The sequence below is a fragment of the Pagrus major genome, chromosome 17 (assembly GCF_040436345.1).
Source record: "Pagrus major chromosome 17, Pma_NU_1.0".
Taxonomy (NCBI): domain Eukaryota; kingdom Metazoa; phylum Chordata; class Actinopteri; order Spariformes; family Sparidae; genus Pagrus; species Pagrus major.
Window position 1 is genome coordinate 4,838,484 of NC_133231.1, and position 17,082 is coordinate 4,855,565.

General features: G+C 40.2%; 1 protein-coding gene across 1 annotated transcript; it reads left to right on the forward strand.

Annotated features, from left to right (window-relative positions):
• Positions 1-212: 212 nt before the first annotated feature.
• Positions 213-16,081, forward strand: LOC141011847 (14-3-3 protein zeta/delta-like). Its single transcript, XM_073485171.1, has 6 exons — positions 213-303; positions 2,454-2,768; positions 11,175-11,298; positions 14,176-14,339; positions 14,579-14,674; positions 14,992-16,081. Exons 2-6 carry the CDS (start codon positions 2,463-2,465, stop codon positions 15,046-15,048), a joined length of 747 nt encoding a protein of 248 aa, XP_073341272.1. The 5' UTR covers positions 213-303; positions 2,454-2,462; the 3' UTR covers positions 15,049-16,081.
• Positions 16,082-17,082: the final 1,001 nt, after the last annotated feature.

A 17,082-nucleotide genomic window follows, 5' to 3' on the forward strand; every position in this document is an offset into this window, starting at 1 on the left:
CTATATTTTAAATATGACTTTATTTCATTTAGAAAAACATCAAAATGTCCTTATATTGACGACATTATCATGCATTTGCCTCGTAAGACTAGGGCAGTAACGTCGATGGGGAAAAAACTACTACTCCCACAATGGCTCATGTTCGGTTGCCTTGGTAATGTTTGACGTCAGTACCCCTTCCCTGGCCGTGTCTTGGACTGGTGTGATAGGAGGGAAACCCCGTGGAACACATTCAGACGGGCCGGCCGAGAGAATCAGCTGTAGACTGAACCGCCGACATCACTGCTATCTGCCAGCACTCAGGTATGAAAGGAAATGCAGCTTCTACAACCGCACTCTCGCGTTTGCATAATTAATCGTAAGGTCTTCGAACGAACCGTTAAACAGGGTAACAATGGAAGCGTATTGTCTCCAATGACTGGCGCTGAATCTAGCGGCGACAATCGTCAGACCAAAGAACAATGGTTAGCTTAGCTACAGTATGGGATATGTCTAATGGCTGGTTTCAAACTGGAACATCAGACGGGCAGAAAGGGAAGGCGTGTCAGGTCGAGGACTGAAGATCTGATATTCTGAGGTGTTGGCTAACAAACAATAAACCAATTAACTCAAGTAATTTGTCGGGCTTTGTTAGCTGGTTTATTAAGTGTGCCTGTAGCTTGTAAAATATCGCAACTAAATCGGTTATGTCTTGAGGTATAATCTCAATTTTAGTTTCAGTTTCTGTAAGATTGTGATATTAATTAACAGTTGACACTACCAGCAAGGTATAATATCATATTGTGCCACGATGTTGTGGTGTTTTAGTTTTATTCGCTATTTTTAGTGGTCAAGAAGTGCATTAGCTAAATCCACAGGATACAGATCAAATCTGCCCTCGACGGGCAAACAAACTAACGCCAACAAACCAAGCTCTCTTTCGGTCCGAGGCTAAGACAAACGTTCGAAGTTGTGTATTCACATCATTAACGTGTCGGATTAGCATTAAAATGGGTGTAACGACTCGCCCTAAAACGCTTACCCTTGAATGCTTCTATTTCAGGAAATAGTCGGCGCCATACTGGTAACGGGTCACGAGGCCTGCACGGTGAAAGGCTACATGATATATAACGGTGCAGTTAGCTGTAGCTTCACCCAGCGGTGCGTCTCGTCAGAACTGTGTACATTTATTTGACGCGCGTTTGGGTTCATACCGACCAGATTGACTGAAATCAATCACAGAAAGCCGCTTTAGTTTGGCACTGTATTTCCGTGTGCTCGTCGGAGGAGCCACAGGTACAGGGATGGGTGTGGTGTGTGTACCGGGAGGCGCATCCGCGTCTGCTATGGGCGCTTACCAGCAGTAGGCCTGCCGAGAACAGTTCTTCATGCATGAACCAGGCGTTGTTGCGGCGAATATTCTTACATTCAGCAAAAACTGAAATCATAGAACAATTTGGGAGTTTCTGTGATTTTTTTTTTTCTTTTTTCTTTTTCGCATAAAAAAAAAGAAGCTAGAAAACACATGCTGTGTTCTGCAGGATAATACAAATGTATACTTTTCATCGGTAACGGTATTGAATCCATGTTGCGCCAAACATGATGTGTACAAATAATACTAATAATGATTATTTTTATTAAAATTTCGAGTTTATTTAGATTGCCAAACTCTCTATGATGGTGAAACCTACGTTAGAAATTGTTTCATTTTCTGTATCAGCAGATTGTGAACACAGCACACAAACTGCAATTCGGAATGGAAACAGTGATTGATTCTGTGGAACCCCTCTGGCTGTTTTGGATGGGTCAAACGGATGTAGGCTATTGATCTAGTGATGATAATTCCCATGGGCTGGCTGTGTGTGTGTGTGAAGATTACACATTGACTGCATTTACGTTGTTTCTGCTGATATCTTTTCTCCTCTTAGAAACCCATAGCATTCAATACAGCGAGGCTATTGCAGTGCTGTAGCACAGTCATAGTAGTGCAGGCATATATTTTAATGCAACTACAACTTACTTCCTATGCCTTTTTATTTGTCCAAGAAACTTGCATTTCAGCAATGATTATTTTCACATTTCTTTAAGCTTAATATTGGTCCTTGTTAAACTCCTTGTTGTACATCTGTGTTTCCTTGAAAAAGCAGCACGCCTGAAAGATGGCAGTTGCATCATGTGCCACAACTTCAGTTAACCTATTTAATTTGGTGTGATAGCTTCCCTGGACTGAGTAGAGACCCACATCTCTTGATGAATTCAGTTGAGAGCCAATACAGAAGATTTCTCTCTTCCTGATGGTTTACACTCTCATTAGCCTCACAAATGACTCTTTTAAGTTATATTTTTCACTTTCCTTAGTTCTACACCTTAAGTTATATGAAAGACTGGTAATTAGTCAATGGTCCATTTACATTCGTCACTCATTTAATTGACCTTCAGATGTCCTCTTTTCCTCTCTGCTTTCCTTCCTCCAGTGAGCAGTCATGACCGAGGCACCCCCAAAGGAACTGGTGCAAAAGGCCAAGCTGGCCGAGCAGGCTGAGCGCTATGATGACATGGCTGCCGCAATGATGTCTGTGACGAAAGACAGCGAGGAGCTGACGAACGAGGAGCGTAACCTGCTCTCTGTGGCCTACAAGAATGTAGTGGGTGCCCGGCGCTCCTCATGGCGTGTGGTGTCCAGCATTGAGCAGAAGGCTGCTGAGGGCAGCGAAAAAAAGAAGGAAATGGCCAAAGAGTACCGGGAAAAGATTGAAAGCGAGCTGGAAAAAATCTGCAGGGAAGTGCTGGTGAGATAACATTTCATTTGACAATTTTGTTGGACTTGCATGCAAATGTATCTATCTGTTAAAGTAGTGACTGTTTAACAACAAGTGTTGTCTGTTCAGTGCTGTTAAAGGTAGAACAAAATGTACCTGTAGTCTTTGTGTGCTTTTTACCTTGTGCTGCAGTAACCCTTAAGTTAATTTGATCACATTGAATTATGACTTATGTCGGAAGTGTTACAGCATTTTTTTTATTTTAGCACTAATGCAGACATAAAACAGACAAGTAAATTGCCATCATATTTACACATTGTGATGCATGTCTCAAAGGGATTTGTTTCACTATAACTACACAACACTAATTGTCAAGACATTGTGCATGCCAAAATGTAGTGACCAGCGGTAGAGTGACAGTAACTGATGAGGCAAAAGCAAGGTCTCTAGACAAAATTTGTTTAAAAAAAAAATAATATTAAAGGCAAATTATTTCAGACAGTCATTTCCTCTTGTAAGTCAGATTATGTGAACAAATGCTGGATGACTGAAGAGTGAGTCTTAACTCTACAGTCATACCTCCCTTCAACAGCTCATGTTGTTGGGTGTGTCATGTCTGTCAACAAGACGAAGTGGAACTGGTTGTGTTCCAATGGTTGCTTCATTTCTACTCGGCTGAAGTTTTCCAGCTTTAATTATCTTTCATCAATGATGACCTACAGCTTATCATGGCATTCTTCCTCATACATGCCCCTGTAATGAAAACAAAGTGTTTTTAAAGCCCCTTTCACAAATTCACAAATGCACCCGAGCTGTGGATTTATCCAGAGTATACCCGGAGGAGCCGTATGCGTGAACACAAATGTCTGCATTATTTGCCCCAGACTTTACCCTGCCAGCTCCCTAGTAATAAGTCCAGGTGAGCCACATGTGAATTCAGCAGACAATTGTCTGTAGTGAATTCATAGTGAGTGAGCGGTGAGCGGGCGTGGCGACAATGTGTAATCTTCCGTGTTAGTGCTTGTTTAATCACCTGTAACACAAACTTAAACGTACACTGGGACATAAATGGCATTTGAACTGCTCGTCATCAAAGTTTTAGAAAACTGCCCAGAATATTTGCCTGCCTGGTGTCTCACACCTCCACCTTCATGCTGCTGATGGGCACAGATCCAAAATGCTACAGCTTTCTTTCTATGGTGGGATCTTCGTGCACGGTGTGTAGCTGTTTCATACTCCTCTCTACTTGCTTGTATATTACTTTCCACTCTTTCGTTGAAATTGCGGATCCACGCTACATGTAGCATTGATATCAACGCCCCAAACGATCATAAATATGGAGAAGTTTGTAGCCATCTACCCAGGCACTGCCTCATGCCCAAAACATAATGTGAACATGTCTGACGCTGACAATCTCCAGTTGTGTGCTGCGTATGTGAACAAGTAAATGTGGAACATCCTGATCCAATCCTCTGGATATTGTTTTTTTTTTTAATTTTTTTTTTTACGTGAATCAGTCATAGTCCTAGTTAGCCAGATTTTCCAACACTATGTGAAGTGGTAAGTGTGTTAAGCCTATCGAGTAGGTATAGTGAAATGGCAACATCCTTTGAGCAGCAGTTCAAGCTGCCATCAAGTTATAAATCGATCACCCCGAGATTGAGAATGACATAAAGCACACAGTGCAGGAAATTGTGTGTAAATACTTAGTGACCACTTTATCTGTCTGTACAATCTAATGCAATCCAGTATAGCAGCCCTGAAGTAAAAATCACACACCTAATTTGAGTTAAACAACTTTATATTTCTGAATCAGGACTTCTAGAATTTGATCAAGTAGTTGGTGAAAAAACACCAGTTTCAGGTTGTAGCTACAGGTAACATTTAATCATACTAGCAATGTTTTTCTCAATTAATTTAGTAGCTACCACTAAAAACTGTAGTTTAACTGATGATCCCAGACCTGAACCAAATGTTAGTTATAGTTATTATATTACTCTGGCAACATACAAAGGATAAAAGTTAAACCTACTTAGATTCTGTAAGGGTTTGAAAGGTTTCACATTTTGCTGGTTTGATAAAATGCTGCCATATCCCATCTGTCTCTATGACTGTGTCAACAAAACTGAGCATTTTAGGCATCATTAAAAATAGACTTTGTGGCAGAACAGTTGTATCAGATTGCATTAGACTGTATGCTGTAGTTATCTGTTGGGTAAAATAAGCTTAGCTGTGGTTATACCTCAGATTAGTTTCTCTATGCAATAGTTAAAAAGGTGTAGATTGAGTGTTGTTCCTACACACAAAAATAAAATAACTGCTGAATTTTCTGTATTATAAAGATTGTGTTTGGCTGAATGTCATGTTGTGTCTTAATAAAAGTATTTAGCCCCATTCACACTGCCTTTTCAAAGTGGGAACGTTGTGCCGTTATTCCGCCTGGCCGTCGTTATGAAAGTTACAGAGGCAGAATGGGGGGACAGTTTCGTTCCACTTCTGATCCACCAGCAGAGCTAGTAACACAGCCGCAACAGAGGAGAACTGACCTCTGTGTGAAAGTGTAACAGGCTGGCCACACTGGATGCTTGCGTAGTTTGTGGCGGCTGAATTTCTGAGCTGTTGGTGCGCACTCGCGTGTTTGTGTTCACAACTGTTCGCCTTGATGCTGCAGCGTGGCTCCTGCCTGCCCCATCTGTTTACATGGAGTTTACCTTTTGATATTATCGATAAATATGACGACCTGATTTTTCGTTTACCCCTTTTGAAAGAGCGAGAAAGAGGGAGGGAGGAAAGGAGAAAGCTATGTGTATTCTCTTCATGTCTTTGACATTTTCTACAGACATTAAAACTTTAGTGAAAAGCTCGTGTGATGTCTATGACTGTCTTCAGGTCGTTTTCAGATCTATTTGTGCCTCAGCGCTTGTCACCCAGCCAGCTCTAACCTGTTAAAATGGACGCCGGAAGAAAAAGCAAGATATAATGCCATGCACAGGCGCTTCTCACCCATCCAGTCTGGCCAGCCTTTAAGCTGGCCGGGCGGGGCAGGGGTGTGGCAGTCTCATGCTGTTCAGTCTGATAGCTTTGTGGTCTTGACAGCTGAACAGATCCTTCACTGGATATCGCTCAAAATAAAAGAAATGTCCCACACTCCTATGGGAGAGCCTTTTCAACACGTATAGACTAAATCTGACTATCCTGAATGAAGATTAAAGATCTCGACCACCTCATTTTGACAAGTTGTTAATACATTATGACTAGTCAAAGTTTTCATTCATGATATCGATGACGTCATTTTGACTTGTCAAAACGACATTTGGATATATCTGTAATTTATCTGAAATGACAATTGTGGATATACAAAATGTTCTTTTTTGACCAGGAAGAGTTGAATTATGGATATCTGCAATACCTATCCAGTCTAGCTATTAAGTGTCAAAAGGGCTTGCCATACATTTCAACCCACAAATCAACATTACAAGACCAAACGCTAATGTGGTAGCAGGTAGTGTCCTTGACCACTTAAATAAAATCACAAAATTTAATGTGGAAAAGTCACTGCAATCCAAAAAGTCTTTGGTGAACTTCCCCCAGGAAAACAGCATCCCTCTTCATGAGTTGAGAGCCAGGTGGGGTCTGCAATTTACTGATGGTGATTATGTGATGTAGTTTGTAGCAAAAATCTCAACGTTATGTGTACCACCACACCTCTTTTGGTTTCACAACGGCACCATGCTGTATGAAATGGCACAGCGTGGCTTGGTTCATTGTGAACAAAGGCGATGTAGAGACGAGCCTTTGTTGTGGCGATATTGCGGAATCCCTGCCTGAAAAGGGCTTTTGTTATCCTAAAGCGACGAGGGTAACTTGACCCTATGCTAAGCATACTGCTGACCATGTATCAGTCAACACTTAGGATGTATAAGTATACAGAGCATTAGGCCTAGTCCACACATACAGGTATTTTTGGAAACAGGATTGTCCGTTCTAATGGGATCTGTCCAGATTTCAGAAATATTCCCTGTCCATAGTAGCACAACTGAAATACCTATCCCATGGCCATATACTTTGCATATGTGCGCCGTTATAGATGGGAAGTAGATTGTATATTTTGGTCTGTTGCTCAGATACAGAAAATACTATGGACACGGCAGTGAAAAATGACTGCTCTTCATAGACCAACATCCATTCAGTCACTGTACAAACTTAAATACAATACAAACACTGATAAATGTGAAAACAGAATTTCTGAATAACTCCAACCTGGAAGGAGTTTTCCAAAAGCTCCGTTTTCAGTGACTTAAAATGCTGTTTACGCTAGGCCAAAACGCATAGAAAAAGCTTATATCCTGACAAGTTTCATATTGTCCTATGAAATACTGTAGCCATCTGTAGGAGCTCTGCTACTCTGTTCTTCTCTCAGCCTGTGCGTTCTCTGCCTGGTGACTCACCAGGTCCTAATCCTATAATGCCACCAGCGTTCTGGCTCATTGACCTCTACTTCGGCCGAAACAGCCATATGGGGACCAAAATAGAGATGGGTGACAGTAAAGAAGGGAGAGAAAGAGGAGGTGTAGGACAGGGATGAGGCTGGGGTATACTTGAATTCAACGAGTTTGTACGAGGTGTGGTTGGTTACGTCAAAATGATGCTTTTGTTCCTTTTCTGAATGTTCAGACTTAAAAGCTGGATAAAAAGCCGACCTTCATACAAGGACATGGACAAACGCTATGACTCAAATGTGGAGAAAAGTGCGTACCTTTGGACAGTCTTTCCTCCATGGTATTCATGTTATCGCACATTACATTATTGTTATTGCAGTACACACAAAGTGACAGAAGCAGTTGTGTGAAGACCAAAAAAAGAGGCTTGCACCTTCTTTCTCACCTTAGCAAACTTAAAGTGGGCGTTTATGTTGCTTGTTAACCCCAAAAAACTCTGTTCAGTGTTGTTGATATGGACCCATTCTGCACCTCTGATGCATTACAATCCGAAAACGACACTCTGAAGTCACTTTCTATGCGTCTGTGGATGTACCATATTATATCCCAGAAAATGCTACATTGTGATCACCGAAAATATACCAAAATAATTATTAAAGGAAACTCACTATCCAGACAGTAAAAAAAATCCACTGATTGTCACTTCCGACCATCTGCACACTGTGCATATCGTAATGATCCTGACATGATGCTTTCTGCTGCCACAATTTTGACCAATCTTTGACACAGATTTCAACAACCAAAGCTACAAACGTTGTATTGGTTAATAAACTGGGTCACTGTCGAGAATAATCAGCTCTGATCGATTGTGTTCTCTCGTGACAATGATGACGAATGCTTTACCATTTAGGAGATGTGTATGATGAAACCATGGAAATAACCCACTATTTAGTTTATTTGAAGTCTGTAGACAAGTGTATCAGGATGATGTGATAGGGCTATAGGCCTACCTGATGTGGGGTTTTATCAGTTGAATCAGATTTGGCTGGTCAATTATCAGCCAACATGAGTATTTAACCTGTAGCAACAGACGCGTGTTTTAATGCCTATCTTTGTCATTTGTGATGTGAAAAAAAAATCTGATTTCAACACAGTCAGAAGAAGTAAAAAGTGTGCGTCCCTCTCATGGTTCAGTTATAAAATCGCAGCACACCACGGAGCGTCTCTCTTGCCGGCTGCAGACAGTGCCCACAGAGCAGGTCCTGCCCCATTGCATGTTGTTAGTTGGACTTTTTGTTTAACTAGTGCAGCAGCTAATATAAAAGTATATTTATGGTTCCTTTTTATATTTAACTCCTCATTGAGATAGTATCCCGTGCATTTTTGTAAGCTTCTATGTTCTATCCTGTTTTTGTCATTTTGTAATGAATGGCTGGTGAACTTTTTGGGGGCAGCCGTAGATGTGCCCGTGTTTTATTTTCAGATTTGGGATTTTATTAGTTTAATTTTGAGAAGTTTCATCAAACAACCATAGTTATAACCATATAACGTCAAACACGAGTTCACATAGAAAACACATTTCAGAATCAGAATTCCTTTATTTGTCCCGCAAATGGGGAAATTTCTTTGTCACAGCAGCTAATTTGGGACCTACTAAATTTCCCTGGGACCCACTCAAATGACCACCTGTGGGTCCTGGGGACTCACTATATCGAAAACTTGGCAACGTCACGGGTTTACCCAAAAAGCATAGATAAATAGCAAATGGATAAAGAATGAATGAATACATTCATTACACCCCCTCCCATCAATTCTGGGGGCTGTTGTGGATGGGTGTGTGATTTTTCTGGTGTTCAGATATTGTATCAAACTTAAAAATTCCAGTATCGTGACAACACTAGTACACCTACAAACCCCTATGCTCACACTGACATTAATAAGATTTACAGGATGTGCAACAGAAACAATATCACAAGTCAATTCAAGTGTGCACATGCCCTTTTTTAAAAAATATTTACTGAAAATTTACATTTTTATTTATTCCTGTTTTGGTTGTAGAGTTTTAGCTTTGCCCTTGCCAGTGGCCTAGTTCTACATTCAGGTCCCAGAGGGCTTCCCTTAGCCCTCATATCAGTCTAAGAGCATTCGGCAAATGCAGGCTCTTAGATCAGCCTAGTTTATTCCGTTGTACTTGGAGTAATGTACAAATACACTGTGTAAATAAACAGGATCTTAAAGACAACATAAATGCTCATGTCTGAATTCATTTAGAATAATTGTGTGTTTAAACTATTAATATCATATAGTGGAATCGAATGGCATAACCCAACATAACATTTTTGGACCAACTGCAATGTTTTTTTTTCAATTTGTGACTTAAATGGCAATATTTGTCTTTGACCCATGGACCCAAGTGCAACCCAGTATTTGACTTTTCCTATTTAGAAACTATTAATCAGGCCTATAACCTATGCTGAGTCAACGCATTGTTGTAGAAATCAGGAAGCTTGGTAAATAGAGCCAGTCGGGGCTTTTTTTGGGAAAATTCTTCTTCCTTCAACTCTGTATGGCACAGTTTTCGGTCATGGTTGTTGGAACATGAAATGTCCATATGGAGACTACATTAAAATCTACAGTTAAGCCATGAAGAGATCTGCACTTAAAAACAGGACACACTGCCAATTCTCATGCGAGCCTGGTTATTGACAACAGAAAAATTTAAGATTTAAAGGATGTGATACAAGATTTCTTAAACACAATTTTAACCATACAGGCATAATGCAGTGGCATTTATCAAGGGTGTAGATATATAGGCCTATCATATGGATTACACCAGTCTAGAGCAAATTAACAACATTAGTATACAATTGGTTGCCAATTTATGAGCTAATACAACAGCAGAGGTGGTGGTTCAACTTTATGGCCATTTTGGAGGCACTTTTTGTTGCCATTTGTATCACATTATTCTTAGCAGGGTTTCTAATGTTTAAGGCTTCTGTCGCTGACACAAATATCGTGGACTGAGTGTTATACAGTGCAGTCAAGCTAGGAATTATTGCACAGCCGTTGTATTGTGCTGCATAAGATTTAGCCAGATGTACGTTAAATCATCAACAGGCAACTGAGAGAACGCAAAAGAAAATATTCACTTCATTCAGCCAAAAGAAGACCCATCCCCACAACCTGTTCAAACTGTCATTAGTTTGCTCTAACTACTCACCCTCAGTGGCAACAACAGCTAAGATACATATGTCATCATTTATTTGAATCAATTTTGTATAATAAATAAAAGGAATCGGGCAGCACTGTGCCTCCTGTGTGTGTCCCAGCATTAGAATGAAGTATTAATTTCTTTTAATTCTGTAAAAGCAGTGTTTAACCCTCTTTGTCCCACAGTGTTTTAACATAGTAGATTAACATTTTTCTGCTAGTGGTGCACACTTCTAATGTAAAGAGCTGGGCTCTGTCAGTGACCTACTTCCTCAGCAAATGCTCATTAGGAGTTCAGCAGCCTGGCTCTTTACTCCACCCCCAGCAGATTTCATCCATATTCCACCATCTTCACGCCCTCCTCTTCTGTCCAGCCGTCCCTTTCTCCTCCCCCACATTTTCATGTTGTCCACCCCCTTCAGTGGTCTTTGAAGCATCTGTGGTGTAGCTCAGGCAAAGTCTCAGGCTCAAGCCCTAAGACTATTGGAGGTAGCCAGCTTGTCTATACCCTCAGTTAGGTCTGATGATGACGTTTATTTGAATGGGTTGAAATGACAGCCATTGCTCTTCCGGAATCAGTGAAGGATTTAATTGAACCGTATAAAAGCTGTCTTATTCATCACGAATTGTGTTCACATTTTATACCCATAGAGAGAGGATACAAATCAAGCTGTTTTTGCTGATTTTGCAATTGTAAAGAAAGCCATATACATTGTAGTTCTATTATCGTAGAAAGTCTGCTCTTTTCTGACAGTTTGCTGTTTCTATTCTATGTTTTCTGCTGCAGGGTCTCTTGGATGATTTTCTCATTCCCAAAGCCAGTGCTGCGGAGAGCAGAGTCTTCTATTTGAAAATGAAAGGAGATTACTACCGCTACTTGGCTGAGGTGGCTACTGGAGACAAGAAGAAGGGTAAACTTTCTGTCCCTTTTTTATGCTTATTATTAATTGATATTATATTAGTATTATTATTATTATTAATAATAATATTATTTGTGTATGTTTTGCCTTTTTAAAAGCTGGATTGTGAGGACGTATATCTACAACTCCTTGCCGAGCCAAATAAGACGTGTTACACAAAATCCTATTAAATGACCACTTAAGTATCGGGATAAACTTGATAACATTGGCACCTTAATGCTGATTACAACAATATCACAGTATGCTTATCCTTACGTTGATAAATGTGCCTGAATGTCAACACTGTCATTTTTGTTGACTGTTAAAAGTCAGCAGCTAGTAGGTCAATTTTATGCTGTAGATGTCTGTAACAAGTTAAAAGTAAACGTAAGGCAGAGATATTTTTTGTTGTGAATTTAACCTAAACTACACCATAAAAAATTTAAAGGTTTCTGGTGGGCTTTGATGGCCTCAGTCAATGTGACCATCTTAAGCCCACAGAAAGATCGTATTTGGGGTCATGTTATTTGAGCCTTTGTTAGATAAGCATACCCACAACATCACAGTGAGTCCAGACTGACTCTCCCTCTGTTTCAGTTCAATTCTCTTAAAGATTTTGCCCCCTTGTGGCCCACATGTCTGTCTATATAGAGGTTAGACTGAAGCATTATTGTTGTTCCCTCATCTCTTCTCTCTAAAGCTACTAAACTGACTATTTGCAGCTAATATATTTTACTGATTTCATCCTTGTCTAACAGTACAGTGCTCCCACCCCACAAAGGGTTGCAATAAAAATTTGAATGGTCCTGAGATGGTTTCCAGTCCTTGAAAGAGAAAAACATTTGGGTTTTCTCTAATATTTCTATTTTAATGTAATGTAACCTTTTTAGGCCTCTATAAAGTTATCAAATGAAAACAGTCAAAGGAAGGAAAATCACTGCTCACATCTCACAGATGTGTACAATTTATTCCAAGTCTTCACAGCTGTAAACTGCCTTGTTCGAATGGCTCACAAAACCAAACATTTGGGTAAGATATAGAGGAAATTGTAAGGCAATGAGTTTCCTTACTGACTTGTTTCAGCCCTCTACCTCTTACCACAATCGTTTATAAAAAGAGTGCCACAGGATGTTTGACAGCTCCCCTCTGGGTTTCAGCTTTCCCCTAAGACCTTGGTACAGTGCCAGAAAACAACTAAAGGAACTTCTGACATAGTGGAAGCTTGTCTGTTGAATTTGCAGAGGTTGGCTTTAATTCATCTTTGCAGCAATACAGTGAGTGTACTTTAGTTCCAATTTAGGAAACATTACTGAAACAACGGTCTCGTGAATATACGCGTCCAAATCTCAGCTAGGCATGGATGTCTTTAACTGTAGAAAAGAGAAAGCTGGAAGGTCTTGGGGTGTTAAACTGCAGGTCCACACTGTCTGCTTTTAATAGTATTAAGGAATACAGCCAATCATAAAGTCAGAAAGTAGAAGTCAGTCAGTCTGCAGTCATTGCTACTTTCCAAATAACTGACATTTCTCACAGAGCCAGCCTGTTATGCAAAAAGCAAAGTAAAAATTGAGTTATGGTGGGTGGAAGCGTTTTCCGGTTGCCTGGCAACTCCAGCAAGCTACTGCACCCAGCCAAAAAATGGTCCCACAAATAACCCCCCATAAAACCTCAAGTTGATGTTTTTATACTTGTTTTTTGCATGGGTTAAACCAGCAAGATGGAATGTGTAAATTAGTGAGCTCAATGGGTTTTGTTCCTGGACACAGCTAGGGTGGCAGTCCCCATGTTTCCCAAGCCTCCAGGAGGAGCGCAAGGCTCTGAATCCAGTTTTCGTAGTGGCCAAACCATGTAATTACATCGTCATGTGATGCACTGTGGCCCAAAAAGACTTTTTCCCATAAGCTAACATTGTGAAAGAAGGGCCTGTAAAGCAGTGGATAAATTATTTGGAGCGTCACAACATCCGTGAAATGACTTGTCTTACTGTCTTAATTTGAGCCATTCGGTCCAATAACATTTGGAAAGTCTAGAAGAGCCGCACAATTTAAATTATTTTATCCTCATTCAAGTTAGCCAGGCGCAAAACAGGAAGTTAGTCGGCTCGCTCGGCAGAAGTCTCTAGTGCACACGCTCTATGGGCTCTAGGTCCATGATGTTTCCAGTCTATGCTAATCTTGATCCAGTCTAGCTAGAAGGCTGCTGATTTTAGTTTTATTAAGCAGACAGATATGACAGTGGTTTTGATCTTCTCATTAATCTGTGTTTAAAGCAAAAGGTGCGCAAAATAGTCAATTGTTTCTGAATTAGTGTGGTTGCATTAGCTCTGAGTAGGCCTTATGAAAACAACTGTAAGAAAGTATTTACAACTTTTCACATTGGATAGGCTTTCAGAACCAATTATGTGTCAAACCTCCTCCATGGTGCTCTAAACTCAACAAAAGCATAAAAAGAAGCCCTTGTTAATAGCATAGAGAATTGTTGCCCATCTATTTTATGTTACCTTATTGCTGTAGAATGTTGACAGTCAGAGATGCTTTTTGAGGTGCTGATTCATCTAACTTATTTCAACTGATAATTGAGATGGGGAAAATATCAGAAACCTGATTATAATGCAATTCAATTAAACAGCACCACAAACTACAAACTAGTCTCCAAAATGACCTTAAGCATAAAACAGTTAAACAAAAACTGAACACAGCTTTTATGAAGGTATGATTTGTTGCAGGGCTGTTGTGTTAGATGGCATTAGTTGAGGCTTGCAATATTAAACTTGCAATTAAGATCATTGTATGAAGCCTTTTTCTAAACAATTTAAAAAATCTAAAGAGAATTGTATTTTTCACTGCCACCTTCCACAGCTCTGATGCCATTTTCTTTTCCCTCTCACAGAAATCATTACAGACTCAAAGGAAGCCTACCAAAGCGCCTTTGAGATCAGCAAAAAAGAGATGCAGCCCACACACCCAATCCGTCTTGGTCTTGCCCTGAATTTCTCTGTTTTCTTCTATGAGATCCTCAACTCACCTGAAGAGGCCTGCCAGCTGGCTAAGACCGTACGTTCATTACACCACTTAAATCTCTCCTTATACTCATGACGATACTTTGCAATGCTAATTTATGAACATCACCAATTAGTTTTTTTCTGAGGACTTGTCAGATTAAATGTGCATCTGTTGTTAAGTACACATTGTGAGACAACAATAAAACCTTTGTACAACTGACTTGAAACACAGACACAATTTAGACCACTGTCGTTCTTCAAGCTATAAAATACTTGTTTTGATTCCTCCAGGCTTTTGATGATGCCATCGCAGAGCTTGACACACTGAGTGAAGAGTCGTACAAAGACAGTACACTAATCATGCAGCTACTGAGAGACAACTTGACAGTAAGTTTTTCCAAGTTTCCATTTCTTAAACGTGTACCAACTCAACTGACAGATTTTGTGCATTAAAGAAAAATGTTGATTAATGAAAGTAGGACTGCATCTAGTTATAATTGGTCAGTCTGCTAATTATTTTCTCAAGTGTTTGGTCTATAAAATGCTAATCACAGTTTCCCAGAGGTGACGGTTCAGATTACTTATTATCATTCCAAACCTCAAACATACTCAATTCACTATGATACAACAGTAAGGAAACCAGAGAATATTTTAACATTATTTTACAACTTACTCCTGTGTGCCTTCTTCTTGTCTTTCCTCAGCTGTGGACCTCTGATAACCAGGTGGAAGGAGAGGATACAGAGGAGCCCAGAGATTGAGCCAGACCCCAATAGTCATCCCCGTTTTACCTGCCATCGTCCCAGCTCATCTTCATCATGATCACCTCATTATCATCATTGTCGTCCATCTCTCTCCATCCTTTTTCTATTTAGTTCTCAACGCTCATCTCACTCCTATTGGTTTACTATTCCTCCTTTTGTAGTAACTGTGGGGAAAAGGGGATAGGGAGGGAGGGTAATTTAATTGTGTGGTGGGAGGGTCTATGTGGAAGGGTTAAGTGTGTTTGGGGTTTGTTGCTTGTCTGCTGACCTTTTTTGTGTGGGAGCAACAGGGGTGCTGCATTAAGGTGGCGGGTCTCAACTCATGAAAAATGCAAGCAGATTGAGTTTCTAGAGTCAGAAAACAGTTATACTGTATATGTATCCTGATCATATTAACGGTCCTGTTCTTGATTAGCACCATCTTTTAATGATACATCTGTGGTTTCACAAAGTCAGGAGTTGGCTCTGCACACTAGAGGGGACAGCATCTGTTAGTCTGAACTAGGGAAGAGGTATGACAGTGGAGGTGTAATGGGGGAAGTGCTGGAGATGGAAGGCAAGGTTTTGTTGGAACACAAAGGTTACATTCCATTTACTGTTAGTTGCTCAACTTTCTATTCCTTAATATTTCGTTTTGTTTATGGGTTACCTGCTTTTGTATTTCTATGTTTCAATTACGAGGTATATAAAACTTTGAAGAACAAAAGAGCACACAAGCTTGTTATTTTTGATGTTTTTCTGAGCACAGCAGTGAAAAAAAACAAAATCCCATGTGCTTATCTAGTTACTGCTTTTTCAGATGAAGATTTTTATTTGTTCGGTCTTTTATTTTCCTTTTTTCTTTCAATACTTGCCTAAACTGCATGTTGATAAGAAGTAGTTTGTGGAGATGTAAGGAGATTGTTGTGGGGCGGGCTAGCTTTGTTCATGTCTTTGGAATTTTCATACAGAACACCCAAGCATAACTGTTATTTTGGGGGAAACGTGTAATTTCATGTAAGTGGAATAAAAAAATAATAATTTAAAAGTTTCAACTTGTCCAATTGTAGTGATGTCACAGCTCTCGAGTTTTTGTTTCAACATTTATATTATCTAAAGTCATCTACAGTTCATGTTAATGACTTTCGACTCTCCGAAGTGGTTATCTCAGCTCAAAAAGCAGTAAGTTTTACTGTATTTGGATGGTAAACCCAGCAACCAACATATACCAGCTGCTCTGTTTTCGGTGACTCACTGTACAAGAATAAGTGAGTCACCCTGAGGTGGAGGCTGGGAGCAGACAAGTAGACCCACAGAAAGTCCTCTTTATTTTAGACGAGTGGTTCAGTGTCTCCAATGCAAATACCCCACTGTTGCCGGTCAATGATGCCTTTGTTCCTTTTGTGATGCATCCTCCTTTAACTACATCATACAGACTCGTTCTTGTTGGATGAAACCAACCTAACTGCAAGCACACGCCACGCCCCTCAATACATTGTGCCTTTGGATGCAAGAACCATCGAAGAGTTTCAACTGCAAAATCTAATTTACCCCTTTTCAACCAAAGGGAACAAAGTGCTGGTTCTGGGCTGATGCTAGGTTGGCTTTAACAGCGGCATGAGAGCCACTGTAGAGGCACATCATTTGGTCACTGTATACGTATTCAATTTCCCAGCATTGTTGAGATACAACGGCATGGAGAATTTTATGAACAAACATTTGTGGCACTGCAGCAACCTTGTTTGTTGTTCCAAATTCAAAAAGACAGCTTGCTTCACTGCCAGGGTTTGGGTGAACAGCTGAAGGAAAATAAATATATAAATAAAAAGACATAATCTGCACAGCCTTCAGGGTGTGTCCTACCCACATCCATTACCATGTAAGAGGAGCACTGCAGTACTACCATAGAGGAAAGTTGAGCTGTTGTGCCATCTCTGAAACCATGAGTGAAGTGGAATACAGGTAAGAGCACAGATGGCCCTGACTCAGTCTGCTCACAAGGTTTAAACAAGGTGGGGCCTAACACAGTGGGTGATGCATATAAATATGCTA

Bases quoted from the DNA above. Each gene is read 5' to 3' on its own strand.
- LOC141011847 (XM_073485171.1), top strand. From the start codon at position 2,463: ATGACCGAGGCACCCCCAAAGGAACTGGTGCAAAAGGCCAAGCTGGCC. The intron at 14,340-14,578 runs GTACGTTCATTA...TGATTCCTCCAG, and splicing joins CCTGCCAGCTGGCTAAGACC to GCTTTTGATGATGCCATCGC. The intron at 14,675-14,991 runs GTAAGTTTTTCC...GTCTTTCCTCAG, and splicing joins TACTGAGAGACAACTTGACA to CTGTGGACCTCTGATAACCA.